This window comes from Aythya ferina (genome assembly GCF_964211825.1).
Source record: "Aythya ferina genome assembly, chromosome: 8".
Classification (NCBI taxonomy): domain Eukaryota; kingdom Metazoa; phylum Chordata; class Aves; order Anseriformes; family Anatidae; genus Aythya; species Aythya ferina.
The window spans coordinates 29,798,641-29,814,422 of record NC_140304.1 but is presented as its reverse complement, the minus strand read 5'-3'; the positions used below and the strand labels follow the sequence as shown (position 1 = coordinate 29,814,422).

Sequence of the window (15,782 nt, the reverse complement as noted above, 5' to 3'; positions counted from 1 at the left end):
TGAAGTGGTGATGGAGAAGGGCTGTGACTGGATATATGTATTCCTTCTCCAAAGACACTATTCTGTAACACATTAGTGACAAGCTTGTCACAGATAACTCAAGCTCAGATTTCAGCCTGCTCTTTAAGCCACTCTAGCATCGCGGTTTTTACTTTTCATGTCATTTTTCAGTATTGATTTCTACTACTATTAAAGTCCTTGCTTAATAGCAAATGCATGGTAATATATAATTAATATCCAAAGTTAAAGATAGAGTTACCAGAAAAAAAAAAATCGAGGCAAAAGAAAAGGGTGAGAGGTACAAAGGTCATTTTTCCCTTCAGACACATTAGTTACTATATTCTGTACAAATTAGGACTATGCATACAACCTACCCCCATGTGGCATGAAGATGTTCCACAGATCATAGCAACTCGCGATGTAATTGGCTGGTTTTCACATGGCAGGTTATGTCCTTTCACATCTGCTCCAATTACTCCTATTAAAATAAAATTAAAATTCGATTTTAAAGAAGAGCAAGCCAACCCTCACAAAACAGTGCTTTTCCATGCACAAATAATTGCCAAGTATCTCACACCGCTACTGCAAATCATAATAAGTCTACTTAGAAAATAAACAAAGCTATAAAATAGCTGATATAATGTGTGAGGTTTTTAAAGTATTATTACAGATGCATGAGGACAGGAGATGATTTCTTGTTCATGTTTATCATCATAATCTTTAAGTGTTATTTCAACTATAAGCTGACCTTTGGTTATTGTTTACTTCTTAGGTAGTACACTAAGATACAGAATAAAAGCCTGCCTTACTAGGAAAGGCACTCCAGCAGGTATGTTTATTTGTTGACAGTTCATCTTGTATATACTGTATGATGGGTTTTGTCAGGGGACGAGTTGAAATATTGGATAACTTGGCAGGAGACTGGAAAGATGCCAAGTTTGTTGTCTTGCCTGCTGCAGCTGTCCTGTCCACGTCAGACAGAAGCATCCTCAGGAGGAGAGATTCCTCCTTCCCTAAGAGGAGTTGTGCTTGGCTATGAGGAGCTTCTGCATCCAGGACAGGACAGGAAGGACGACAAATTCAACAAGCACTCAGCTCACAGCAGGAATTTATACCAGGAGATGCCAGAGAAGAGCCAGGAGTTTGCTTACAGATCTGGGGCAGATCTACAGCCAACTTCAACATGCATGTTATTATGCTTAGATCAATTAAGGGCAGGCTGAAGTGCAAATTCTGCCCTCTCCTTCTCCTCTTATGTTGCATTCTTGTGTTGCATTGTCCTGCATCCAGAAAACTGAAGCAACATGACAAGAAATGTTCTTCAGTTTGTCTTGTTTCTCTTGATCATTATTTTTCAATCAATCAGATCAAGGTGCAGTTTGGTGACTATGTTGCCAATCCTACAAAAACAAAACAAAACAAACAAACAAACAAACCTACAACAATCTTTCTCCACACTGTAGGAGGATGGCAAAAACGTTTGCTGGACATTTTATATTTTCAAAATCAAAGATTTTAAGAATTGAAAGATGCCAAGTGTTGTGGTTAGCATGCTACATTTCATTAACACCCTCTGGTGTAGGACATCATTGCAAGATTCTGTTATCAAATCGATCTGTTGGGCTTTGTCTTATCAGGGTTGTCATGGTTATCGTGGTATTATCATGGTTGAAAGTTACTAAAATAATCAGAAAATTAAGGGCTAAATTTTAGTGTCTTTCCTTATAAGGAAAAATCTTTCCTTAGACCCCTTTATCTTAGCTGGCTTGTGACTACATAGGAGCATAGCTGTCATACACAGAGCTTATTTGTAAGGAACAACAGAAAACTAAAAGTAATGTTTCTTACACTTTATTTTTCACTGCTCAAGCAGAGATGTGCAAGAGTTTATATTAAGAATTGTGGATACGGTTATCTAAAAGGCAGTTTCCTGTACTAGAAAATACTGTATTAAAAATTCTAAAAGGAGTTAAAAATACTGTTCATGCTTCAGAGCGAAGAAATATTAAACTGATTTGTCAGCATATGTTGCAAATGTATTTTCATGAACAATACAAAATTGAAGAGCTTCATGTTTAGATTTTTTTTTTTAATCACTATGAAAACATGCATCTGCAAAATATGCATTCTGCAGAATATGCCTTTTGGGTTTTACTGAAATCAGTGGAATTTTGTCAATGGCTTTAGTGTTTAGAGTTACTGGAGTCTTCCTATTTGTGATTAATTTAAGTCAGATAGCAAATAATAATAGTAATACTGAAAACGTATATGTTTTTATTAACCAATAATAATGTAACTATTTGTAGAAGTTACTTTTATCTTTAAGTTAGTTGTGATTTTTCATAATCTAAAGCAGACTAAAAATTTTGTGAAGGTTCTGAAGACAAACTGAGAACAAGTCTGTGTATCACACAAACTCTAGGACAGATTTTATTAAAACAATCAATGCTAAGCATTCATACTTTTGGATCTCTTCCACAATGACAAAGTACTTTAGATACTGGACAATAAATCCTCTAGTTTTGCTGAAACAATGCTGATCTCTTTTTATGAGATCAGTCCCAAAAGACTGGCCTCCCATACTCACATTTTTATCTGTAGACTCTTTTAAATTGGTACAGTAGGTCAAAATGAAAGACATATCTATTTGGCTTTTAGGTTTTTACCTTTCTGTAATAGGTATCAGATGGACTGATTGAGGAGTTATACATGACCTCTACTGACATACGTATTAAATAATTCTTTATCTTTACCTTATTTTACTCAAAACTTCAAAGCCTTCATAAACTCCAGGGACCTGTCCAGCAAAAATACGTTTTATAACCAGCCAAAAGCAAATATGAACAGCACATCAAATGCTATTAACACTGAAAACAAGATGTCCATCACACTGTTTTGGTTTAGCCTGCAGGATGCAAAAGGGCTGTTTTCCTTACTCTCCTACTACAGGCTATTTTCAAAACCACAAGCCGAATTTGTTCAAGAATGAGAGTAATGGCACCCACTGGATGTTATTGTCCTGCAAACTACCCTGATGTGTACTAATATATAAGCCATAGCCTTTAGAAAAACTGTTGTCCTCAGTATACAATCCTCAAAATACATATAGCATAAATTCTTCAGAACAGATTTTGTAAACTTTTTTCTTTTACCTTCTATTTCTGGACAGTAGTCTTACAGAGATTTTGGTCCCAAACTCTAAAGAGGTTTGAGATGCTGCAAATAATTCTCCACTTTTTAATAAATACTTTGCTGTACACACAGTATGAAGACAGGAAGACAAACAGAAACTCTCTGATTAAACATTCATGATTTAGCCATTACAAAAAATGCTTACTAATACATATTTATAGCAAAAGATCTGACACTATGGTCCAATTTGAAAAAAGGGTAGGTGACTATGAAGAAGTCCATTAGAATACACCAAACACCTGTTTAAACACAACATTAAATTTAAAAACAAAATTTAAAAGTTTAATTTAAAATATTTTTCTCAGAACTTGTCAACATAATAATGTTTGTATTTTAGACCAGCTTACCATTACATCCATTTCAAGAACACAAAACAGCCAAGGCACTGCCATAGTTGTAAACACATTTTTTTGCACCTATATATCGTATGACGTGGTCAACTGGGATATTAATTGACACAAACTGATTTTTAAATCAGTCTCAATAGTGAGGACTCAACATATCTACAACTATGACACTAAAACTCAGTCTTCCAGCTTCTGCAGCTGGTCAAAACAAAACACTGGATCCAGAGCTAATTCTTCTGAGGTAGTAAGAAAAGCAAAAGATTACAGAAAAAAAAATTACAGAAGCCAAGTAAATGGATTTAAACATATAAGAAATTCTAGGCCACAACTTCTAGAAAAATAAATAAAATTTAAAACACCACAAAATATTTGAAACAGAGCTGGTACTTTAGCAACTAATCATATTTCATTTAGATCTAGATAAAAATATTCTGATGAGCAATAGATTTCCATTGAACAGTACTGCTTCAATAACACTGAAACTTTCTGAGGTAAAATTTTTTTCTAACCTACCAAACTAAAAAACCTCAATTTCCTGCTGAAAGTTACATTGAATCACTTTGTTTTTGACTGTATTTAGATAAGGACAAACAGCATAGTATGAAAATGAAGGACTTGAGCCTCACCAAACATATTTCAATACACCTGAAACTGAGCATATCAGAATATTGTGCTGGAAAATAAATTAAAAAAAAAAAAAAAGGAAAAAAAAAAAGAAAGAAAACTATTAGGCCTTCCACTCCATCTATGGATACAATATTGAAAGCCTCAGAAGGGAATTACCTTTCACCAGCCAGTTCTCCCTCCACTCCTGTTTGCTACAACAAGAATTGCTTACTTTTGTTTGAATATACAGTATTTACATCTTCTTATGGCTAGAGGAAAGGCACTGGTTTTAGTATATATTCCATATTCTGCTATCATAAATGTATATGAAAAAGGCTCCGCTGCATTACTTAAACAAGGGATGAATTGCTCCTAATACTAAGAAGGAAGACCAACTATGAACAAGCCTCAGACATGAGTCTTCTCCCTCAAAACTGAAACTTTTTATTTCTCTTACTTATCCTCACAAAATTTTCAGCAATAGAAGATGTAAACTGTCATCATGTTGGCTTGCCAACCTAATGGTGTTTCAGCTCAGGAATTCAAAGTGGAACTAAAAGATGTTAATGCACAATTTGGAAACCCAGCTGCAAAGAAATAAACAGTGATATTTAAGGACCTTGCTATAAACAGATATTCAACATTAGTAGTTATTGTGAGGATTTTTTTTTATTTTATTTTAGTTATGCTATTTCATAAGAATAGCATCAGAGCAAATTACTGGATACAAAACCGGCTATGCAAAAAATGGCTAAAATTAATTCAATACATTCCTGTTTCCAAGAATAGCAAATATGTGACTGAGTACCTAGTCCTCCAGCATGCGCATCAATGAGAGATGCTGCTACTGCAATCCCTTCCGGGAGACCGAGATCTTTTGCAGCTTCTGGCGTTAGACCTTTTCCAACAGACTCTCCAGGAGACAAGACGTGGTTTCCTGGGCAGACACAAGAAAAACCATACACCTGTCAATTTACTAAACAGAAAAACAAACTCATATGTTATTACAAGAACTCCCTTCCTCCCCCTGAAGTTAGGGTGGTACATATAAAACAAAAAGTGTATCAAAGAACTCTATCTGATTAAGAAATACGTTTCATTATGTGTCTGTATATTAAACACAACCATGCTAGATCAAGCTACCCCATAGCAATTTTAAAGTTCAAAAGCATTCAACGTCCTGTCTAGCCACGGAGAAAGATTTTGCCACGAGCAATTACATTCTGCTTGGCACCTTTCCAGGAGATACGAAATACTTGTGCAGAAATTCCAAGTTCTTGGGGTAGCTGCTGACTACACTGCCCGCAGCCATTCCCTGTGTGCAGGAATGGGATTCAGCTCAGCCCATGCTCGCAACTCCTGTTGCATAAGACAATGACCAATTTTTTTTTTCCTTCTGATTTCTACCCTTTCTGAGAGTTTCCACTAGCAATAAGGTGGCTAACAACAGAAACTCTGAAACTTCCTAAACCATCAAATTCCTGCTACTGCAGCTCTACTTCCTCGTAGGCATAAATCATCCAGTTTTGGGACTTTGCTGGAAGTATGAAGAACGTTATGGTCAGTCCAAGAACAGTCGGTGCAACCCTTCCCTCTGCCTTGACACCAAGAAGCCTATGTCAGGTCTCGCCTCCACTAAGATAACATATTTAATTCTTTCTAGCTGAAAGAGATATTGTTCAGTAATTAAACTATGGTGATAGAGGTAACTCAGGAGTTAGAAAAAAAAAATAAATTAATGAAACTTTCTGAATTTAAGGACTCTCCCGCACCCAACAGCCTCCTCTCTGGCAGCTGAGTCTAACCAAAGCCAAAGCAATAAGTGGCAGCTCCTGCAATCACACACACACCTTTATTTATCTAAAGATTTGGTGGGTGAGAAGCAGTGAAAGCCACAGCAGGAGCTCTCATACACCTTCCTGCCAATACGATGGCTTTAAGTCGGAGACGTGCTCATTTACTAGTACATATCTTTAGCATTACTCAGTTCGGCAAATCTTCAGGGCAGAGTTGACAAAACTCCTTTTTAAGAAAGAAAAGCCTACTTTCACAGTTGATTCAAGTGAGAATGTTACACCTAAAAAGCATTTTGATGTGTAGAAAGGAAGCAACACATTGTCCACAACAGAGGTCAATTAAGGGGAACAGCGTATCATAAATTAGCAGGAACACACCAATGCCCATGAGCATTATCTTCTAAAAATAGTTATGCTACCTTACTGTTTGTTGAAAAGAAGGTTGTAATATTAAATTCACAGGTGGAAAGTGGGTCTTTATTTTTATACATCACCGTGGCAGAAGACCTTTGCCTTTGCTGCAGACAGCACGCAAACCACTCCGTGCTCGCTGTGCCAAGAGTTTCTGTTCTGTCAATGGCCACACCTCTGTCTCTGAAATGTCAGGCTGAATCTCATACTGGAAATTTAAAAGAAATATGTATGGCCAAAACTTTTGACTTGGCTTTGGGTTTATATTCAATTATTAGGCACACTAAGCAGAAGTCATCACTCTCCACTAACTTATACAGGAGGAAGAGATAATATCTTTACATCTCATCTCTCCATTTCTTTACATCACTATCTTCTACATCAAAAGAAGTCTACATTTTATTAGTTCCTGGTGTAAACACAAACTATTGTGCTAGCTGTTACAAGAGGTGTATCTTTTGTGATTTCTCCCCTCAATAAGTTTTGAGAGCAGGATGTTTCTCTTTAAGAAAAGTTGTGTGTTGTCTTTTGGTTTCTTAAGACATCAGAAAATAATCCAAGTTGTGTGCTTCACCTGACATTCAAAGACCCTGCAGGTGAAAGGAAGTTCAAAAGAGTTCATGCAGCTAAAACCATATCTTTTTCTTCAGAACCAGTTACATGACCTGAAAGCAGCCAGATACCTTGTATATACAGCACGAGATGAAAGCAATCTGATATAAAACCTCTTTCCAGGCACTCCATTCCACCGGCAGCTTGTTTGTATCAGTCATACTGGTCAAATATTTTAATGCGTTATTATTATGTGGTTAAGCTCCATTTTAGAGATCAGAGCTACTAAAAAAAAAAAATCTTTTCCTACCAGCTTCTCAATTATTGTATTCCTAGTTAATAAGCACTAAGGGAGCAATTGCAGAGATAAAGAGAATGTGCTGCTTCTAAGGGCAGCAGCAGCAAATGACCCTATTGATTCCTTTGGCACCAGTGATAGATCAAAGTGACCAGCAGCACTGCTGTCCCCCATGGGCATCAAGTGGGTGAGGACGTGTCCAGGGATGGGTTCCTGTGCGTTGGAGATACAGCGTAATAAACTTGTATTTTAATAAATGTATTAAAGGTAAGGTTTGGCCAGCCTGTTTTAGGTAGAGCCGAGCAATTTCTTGACTGAAAGCAACGCTTCCTGACCACCTGGGAAGTGATGGCATGCAGAAGACACCCACTACAAGGAGTGTGAGGAGGTGTCTCCTACATCACCCAGGTCAGGGAGTGCAGCAGGGAGGTGCCAGCAAGCGAGTGCAGCAGCCAGAATACCGACTCTGCCCCTCTACTTCATCCTCCCAGCTCTAGAAATCCCTGAATGCTCTGCTACATGCCTATGTTCTTAAGGAGCTTTATAAAAGAGAAAAAGCAGGCTCTGCATGGCCACTCCTGTCATCACAAGAGCTGCTTCCCCACCCACACAAGAGTGAGTAAGTAGGTGTGGAATGGGCCGAGACCTAGAAAGGGAATTATCACTCCCATGGTTTACTCCTCACCGAAAAACGAGAAAACTCAGCTAAGCATCAGTGTGCCTACAGTCTGTAAGTATAAAGCTATGAGATGATAAAAACAAAACAAACAAAACAAAACATGAAAAGCAACCAAAGAGGAGCCACAACTAAAAAGCAAAGGATTTGTAACAGGTGGTACTTCAGGACTAGGCTAGGAGAGAATGAGGAGATTCTTTCTTGAGCAAAAGGCAGAGGCTTGAAAAGTCAAGGGACAGCTAGCACAAAAACAAAGGCATTACACAGCTACCCAGCAGGACTTCAGCAGCAGGTGCTGCCACCCTTAAATCCTACCTGTCAGGGAAAGAAGCTGTCAGAGAGGGAGGAAGGGAAATGAGAACCGCCTGCACACAGAGGCCGTCAGTGAGGGCATTACAGGAGGCTGTGTAAAAGAGGCAGTGAAAGGAACGAGTCTCCTCAAGACTCCTGCCAAAGTAAATGCATCGAGTCTTTTGTTTACAGTAGTCTCCTGTGCAAGTCATTTACCTTTGCTATAATGATTTCCAAAATTAGACCTACCCAAACAAACCCATAATGGCTGAAGCTGGAGAACTTTCTCTTTCACATTCGTACAGCTGTTTCAGTAACGCAGTGCCTCCACAACCTTTTCATTTTCTGTGAGACGTACTATTTCTAGCTATTTTTCCCCTATAAAGCAGCAAGTTTACAAAAGGAAAAAGCTGTCTGAATCTCTTCCTCCTCTTTTATCCTTTTTCGAAGACTAATGTTCAAATTTGCTATGATCAGGTTTTGTTTAAAGAATTTATGTGGTACCAGTGACCCTCTACCTTTTCAGGCAGTTTCCACAGCAACTAGCTATTTACCAGACGTAACACACCAGGCAGACAATACATCTTCAGTCAACTTCGGTGATCAAAATTCACTGTACAGTCTTACTAATATTTAACAGAAGTAGGTTTTTTTTTTTCATACATAGACCTTTTTCAAACAATAAAAGCAGAGCACAGCAGGAGTCCGCTTGACTCAGCTATGACATACCTGCTCACTCCAGAACAGCTTTCCTTCCATCACGCACAACACAGTTGCGCTGCATATGCAATTATATTTGGCTGCATATGTGCATCAACATACAGGGGAAAAAAAAAGAAAAAAAAAGGAAAAGGGGCTGTCCCATTTCTTCACTAACTTGACACAGCAAACGTGAAGGGATGTAAAAATCCCTTGTTGAAATCCCTGCAGCCTCAGAAAGAAGCCCAGCCAAAGGACACATCCTAAGTTTTACAAATACTCCTCCAAAACTGGTCAATATAAATGCTTTTTAATTTAAAAGCCAACACACAAAATAAATATGCTGTTAAATAAATGACTTACCGCATGGATTAGGAAAGTCATTTAGTTAAATAAAATGGTGCTAAATAAGCATCACGGGAAACTCAAGCCCAGTACAAAGAAGGACCATCCATCCAAATGGATCTCATAATAAGTTATGTAAGAGTATTTTTCCCTTCTCTGAGATGCATTATTATAGGTTTTGTGGGGCATTTTCTTCAAAGATTTTGTAATATCTAGAATAGCACATCTAGGTGCTTAGTTCATTGCAAAGCTTGCAGGCAATCTCTGATGTTTGTGCTTTATAATAGTAGCATCACAGAATGCCAGAATTCTGGGATATGCAAGGAACCTGAGTGATATAAATCTTCCGTTATGTCATCCCAGCCCTACCTACATGAAATATATTACTCACTATCCCACCCTATTACATACAATACTCACATTTAACTGAGGTGTGACTGACTGTTCTGCAATTTTTAAACTTGGCTGATGGGCAGAAACAGGATCATTAAGAGATAAGGGAAATGGGATTACAATGTGGACTAGAAAATAATATTCACTTTTCTTAGGACTGAAAGTATGGTGGTTAGAAGAGTGTTAGAAATGGTTAGATGTGTTTTGTTTTTAACATGGAAATATCTTCCATAAAATTTCCCACGTGGTAGTTGAAAACTTGAGAATTTTCTTTGAGGAAAACCCAAACAAATTGTGATACTATAGGCCACCTTATTTAAAAGTGAGAAAACCAGCTGGTTAAACAAAATCATTTTGGCTTTCTTCAGTTCCAAATTAATCTCTGTCTATCTGAACTGCCACAGTAGCTTGAGGCAAGTCTAGTTTGGGTCCTTTCCATCCCACCCTCCCATACAGCTCATGCCTTCCACTGAACTACACCTCAACTACCTAACATGGAATTACTTAAGGCAGACATTAGGTTGCTAAATACAGGCAAAAACAGGCAGATTGTCATTCATTAAGCTGAAAAGTAAATTGGTCTGCAGACCATAGGTGCCTACTTCAACAAATACCATATCCTTCTTGTCCACATTAAAAAGAGATACCTCATGTATAAATGGAAAGCTTTCCTGGTTGAAGGTCAAAAGAAAAAGAAGAAAAAGAAAAAACAACATTCTGCATCACTGGATCATTAGGCATGTACATTGATGGACGTGGTTGGGTTGTCTTTACTAGATTTCAGTGAAATAGTGCAGAATGAAGATTCCGTGTAATGCATGGTTCACTACTCACTAGGCTGACATGCATACAGCTATACAGCACATGTATTTAGATGGCTACGTAACTAGGTGTAGTGTATTCGCATCCAAACTTGGCTGCCTTACTTCACATTTCTGCTTGGAAACAGTAATTTCAGTATGTTGATTATTTCCATTTCTGACACTTCACAGTACAATATTCCTTACAGTCTCTCCAGATACTGTACCTCAACAAGCATCATCAGTGTAGATGACGTGACTATTGCTGTACTTTCAGAGTTGCAAGTAATCAGACTCTGGTTTGGTACAATACATCACTTAGATTGTACAGGCAATTTAACTTGTACTAATTATGGATTACTACATAACAGAATGTTTTTTTATTACTGTATTTTTTTAAAATGTAATTCAAACGATAGCATCTCCTCTTTGAAGAAATAATTACCCCTTTTCAAAACTGAAAGAAATGACAGACCAAAAATAACCCAATCAGTTACTGAAAGAATGCTTTTGAATCTTTCAGCTAAGCTTCTGATACTTGTACAGTCTTATTCCCCACCACATTCACACGGTATCCACTTCTAATACCCATACTGAGAAGATACTGATGCATTATGAAGGGTTCAGAAATGAGTCGGAAAAGCAATTATAGGGATTGAGAAGTATGATAGTTCACATAAGAGTTTTGGTGAAAAACTTTGAGTAGCTCAGTGTTTTTCTTTAGCAGAAAATTTCAGTCTGTGCAGGTCAGGCATGTCACTACAGTCTGGCAGACCAGAGTAAGAAGTTAAAATTTAGATAAAAAATGAATTATTTAATTAAGTCATTAATTCTGAGCAATGAGAGCAACTAACAATCAACAACCTTTATGTCTGAAGTGGGCTCTGTCACAGAAAATTATAGAGTCAAGACTGGTTCTAAGATACACTTTAAACTACTTAAACATCAATTTCAGGGAGTACAACAGCCTCTGACTTAGAGGATGTCAGCAAATTGTTTGAAATAGCCCTTCTGGTTTTATAAATCCTGACTCAAAGCAGACATCTCTGTTTTAAAAATCATCTCAGCATGAGGCTTGAGCAAAAAAAAGGCGATGAACAAATCAGGACCAGAGAGATGATGATCCAGGTAAAAAGAAGAAATGACCTACAACTTTTCTGGGAACGGATGTTTTGTTTTGTTTCTTCTTCTTTTTTTTTGGTTCTTCTGCTTTCCTTTTTTTTTTTTTTCTTTTTTAAGAATTGTATGAAAAAGGATGTTAACAGATTTAAATATTAAGCAATCACAACAGGCTCAAAGTCTGCTACAAAGCTTCAGGTATTACTATTAAAGTCAAAAATTCAGAGAAAAAGCTCCTCGTTTTCATACTTTATAGGAAGAAGTTTAGGAGTCCACAGCAGGTAGTTTTATTTATTTATTTATTTATTTATTGAAAGCTCTAAGCTTTTAATAGTAGTCATCTAACCCACAATGAAGCCTGCAGATGAAAGAACACAGCATGGTACTCCTCACTTCTTGCATGAGAGAGGAGAACTGGAAAGGTACAGTCTGCCAGCAGAACTCAACCTGATGATAAAGAGGATGACTGATGGTTCCCTTCCTTAGAGTGGAAGAGGAATTAAAAATTGTCACTCAGGAAAGGCATTGAGACAGACCTGAGCTGTCTTATTCACTTTGAAGCAGTTTAATCCAGCCTACTGAAGAGCAGTTATCAGAAAGAGCAAGAAAATCTCACGTGGAGAACTCAGGTGACAGGACATGCATTAAATTCAAGAAACGGGCAAGGGAAGTCCTGCATGCAGTGGAAGAACCCCATGCACCAGAAGAGGCTGGAAGCTGACAATCACAAAAAGAAAAAAAACAACAAAAAGGTCCTGTAGCTCCTGGTAAGCATCAGGTCAAATGCAAGCCAGCAAAGTGCACTTGCAGCAACAAAGGCAATGGCATCCTGGGCAGTATTAGAAAGAGCAGCACCAGGCTGATGGAGGTGATCCTTGCTCCCTACTCAGCATTGGTGAGATGACATTTGCAGTGCTGTGTCCACGGTACAGGAGAAACATGGATGTAAGAGAGCGAGGCCAGAGAATGGCCCCAGCGACAACAGAGGGACGTCACGCAAGCAGAGGCTGAGAGCTGAGACTAAGCCCAGCAATGAGAGGGCTCTGGAGGGAGATCTTACCAACGTGTATAAATATCTGATAGGAGGGAGTAAAGATGACAGGGCAAGACTCTTAGTGCCACCCAGCAACAGGACAAGAGGAAACGTCCACAAGCTTAAATAGATTAAGATACATTTAACTACAAAAACAAATGTGTTTACTGGGAAAGGCTGGCCTGCCTAGACAGACTTTGGAGTCTCCATCCTTGGAAATACTCAAAAAAACAAAAAAGAAAAGAAAACAAAAAAACTCAATTGGATACAGCCCTGAGCAACCTGCTGAGATGACCCTGCTTTGAGCAGGGGGGCTGGACTACATGATCCTCAGGGGTCCTTTCTGACCTCAACCATTCATATGATTCAGTGATGTCAAAATTAAGAAGAAAAAAAAATAATCACAAGAATATGTTGCTTTTCTGAGAAAAAATATTTTTAACATCTTACTGCTGAATCATATATTATGAAATAATGCCTCAAGCTTTGAGGAAGGAGACACCCTAAAACCTCTTTGCACTGTGCCAGTTTCACCTCCTTCACAGTTGCTGCAGCTCTTGGACACGTTGAAATGACAGGAAGCCAGAAAAATGTTAGGATATTTGGAACACTCTTCACTTGTAAATTCCATGGATTCTGACAGCATATAAGTGTAAATATCCTGTGATTCATCCTTTTAATTTTGTTCAAAATTGTAACATGTTTAATTTATTTGGGATAGGAAAATACAAAAGAAAGATAAAAGGACTCTATACTTAAGAGAAACTTTTTTCCTACTGTTCTCTATTATTTGCAAGGCGTGGTGTTTGAAGTTCACTGTTACAATCCAGTTTTATGAAGACCTGGCAGTTACAAACTGACCTGAAAAAATCTGTCTCTCCCAGCCTCCAAGGAAATCCCTCACATACACTGGAGGATCTGGCATCAAAGGCCTTGGAAAAGATAGAAAATTGGCTGAACTAATAGATTGACCATTTCCTTCTGGAAATCAACGGAAGCAACCTGTGGAAAAGGGAAAGCATTCTGAGCTGGGGGAAAAGGGAAAGCTTCTGAGGCTGTCTATAAGGATGAATGGGTAGCAGACCCAGAATGGAATTTAAGTAGAGGGGTGTAGAAGGACCAGAGGGTGTTCTTCCTTACACCACCGTCACCTGCAAAGTCAAAATCAAACATGAAAGAATTCTAACAGCCTTACTCTAAAGCCAATAAAGAGAAACTACAAGTTCGGAGACAAAAAACAGCGAGAGATGTGCTGCCTGAAGACAGGAATACAACTGATCTCCAGACTATGTGATGTGAAAATTCAGGAAAAAAAAGCAATAAAATTTTAAGAATGTTTTATAATTTTATGAACAGGATTGGCAATGGTAATCATCTACAAATCCAATCTTGTGACATCACAATCTGTGCGTGCAACAGTCATTTTCATTAGTATATTAATTTCAAGTACTCTTAAGTTCAAGGCAGACCCTGAATTTCCATAAAACCTGTGAGATTTAAGCAATCCAAATACTTCCCTCAGTTCTGCCTCAGATGTTCACAAAGATCTTATAATTATCAGCCATGTATTTATTCACTTTTGAGGATGTGGCTCTAGACGCCTACTCAGGAAAGGCTGGGAAGTGGGTTTAGAAAAATCATTATGTTGAAGGGCTGTATTTCCAAGAATTAAGTCTATTTACAATATATATATATAAAATGAATAAAATCAGTGTGCCATCACAGATGAAAGAAGGTAACAAGCTGCTGTTTACAAAGGATCAGTATTTCAGCCTTCAACACACAATCTATGAGAACGCTGAAACCTACCCTGCAGTACCTGCAATGTTCTCTCAGACAAATTGAGCCATTTTCAGCAAAAAAAAAAAAAAAGAGACCTGGCATAAAATATTACCATTCAATAAAAAATCATTATTTGGTCCCTTAAGTAGCCCCTGAAGTAGAGGGTTGTGGTGGAAATTTATCAGGCATTTTCCTCCAAATGGAATACACGCTTCGGTACCCTAAGAGGTCTATAGTACATGAAATTTTAACGGAATTGTTAATGTCTTTCTAGGTTTTATAATACCACAAAGAGATACTCATCATGCACTTTCGCCACAGCAGATAAATGCTAATGCCTGTAGTACACAGCATTTTCACAGTGGTTTTGAATACAAGCCATCGTCTGCTCTCACGGTGGGCAAATTAATGAGATCAATAAATTTTGCAGTATTTCCAGATACAAATCTTTACCTTCGCAAAAATGCTCAGTAAATTCACAATGTACAGAAGGGACCACAAACAACTTCTTATGTGGATTCCCTGAAAGGTTAGCCTGCTCTGAGAAATGCAGAATGTCAGAGACCTGGGAATTTTCATATGTGAACCCACACTTTGATGTGGAAAAACTCGGGTGGAAGATGCAAAAGGTCAGAAGTGAGGGTCACCCTTATCAACAAGGTTATATGTTAAGTTAAACTGAAACTACGAGAAGCATGCTACCTGGAACCACAAGCAGCGCTCTGATTACAGTAAATATATTTTTAAAGGGCAAGACATTTTAAAAGTGATGTTTAAAAGTGTATTTATCAGAATAAAGAAAAAATTACATTAAATAAGTTTTTCTCAGGTAATTTCCATAAATATTTTCAGTATCGTGAAAGCTAATGCTACTTCAAAAAAACCTCTAGTCATAGCGATTCATTGTCTGATTGGAAACAATACTAGTATCAATTACAGATTTAAAAATGCACAGCTTTTTCTGCCTATTTTTAATTGGTAATTTTTCAAAAAAAAAAATCTCAGCTAATTTTATCTTGTGATTTTTGCTTTGTTTACAACAAAACTATGATTCAGAGCCTACTGCTGCTAATCTTTTAGGACAGATATGGGAAAAAAATATTCTCTCTCTTTTCAATGTGAATGTGCAGGCATTAAAATCCATCCTTGTATTTGAGCTAAACAAACCTTGAGCAGAGGCATGTGGGCTTGGGCAAGCTCTACAGGAGAACAAAAAGGGAAATTCCACAAGAATTACTTCAGACTTGTTAGGGTTTTGTTTTTATTTTTATTTGAGGAGGAGTTTTTGACCATGTACAGTTTCCCTCCAACCTACTCCTACGGAGGTTATCTGTCAATTTTGGGCTCCTTAATCTGCAAGGCAGCCAAGCGCACTGCTTAGGATTCAGGTCTGTTGGGTGCAGCACGTTATTATACGCCTCCTGAAAGTGCACACGAGTTAG

At 37.8% G+C, this 15,782-nt stretch overlaps 1 protein-coding gene across 20 annotated transcripts in view; it reads right to left on the bottom strand.

The window, feature by feature from the left end:
- Positions 1-15,782, bottom strand: part of FGGY (FGGY carbohydrate kinase domain containing) — a 297,390-nt gene that overhangs the window by 68,782 nt on the left and 212,826 nt on the right. For 19 of the 20 annotated variants that reach the window (XR_014695699.1, XR_014695700.1, XR_014695701.1 and 16 more), the window contains 2 exons: positions 4,954-5,082; positions 375-478 (listed from right to left, as the gene is read on the bottom strand). Coding sequence is in view for 16 of the 20 variants with exons in the window: in XM_084528570.1 (XP_084384696.1) it covers positions 375-478; positions 4,954-5,082 (233 nt within the window). In the remaining 4 variants the exon portion in view is untranslated. Of the gene's footprint in view, positions 1-374; positions 479-4,953; positions 5,083-8,193; positions 8,279-15,782 lie in introns of those variants that run through there. The other variant, XM_084528564.1, reaches the window with a different exon arrangement.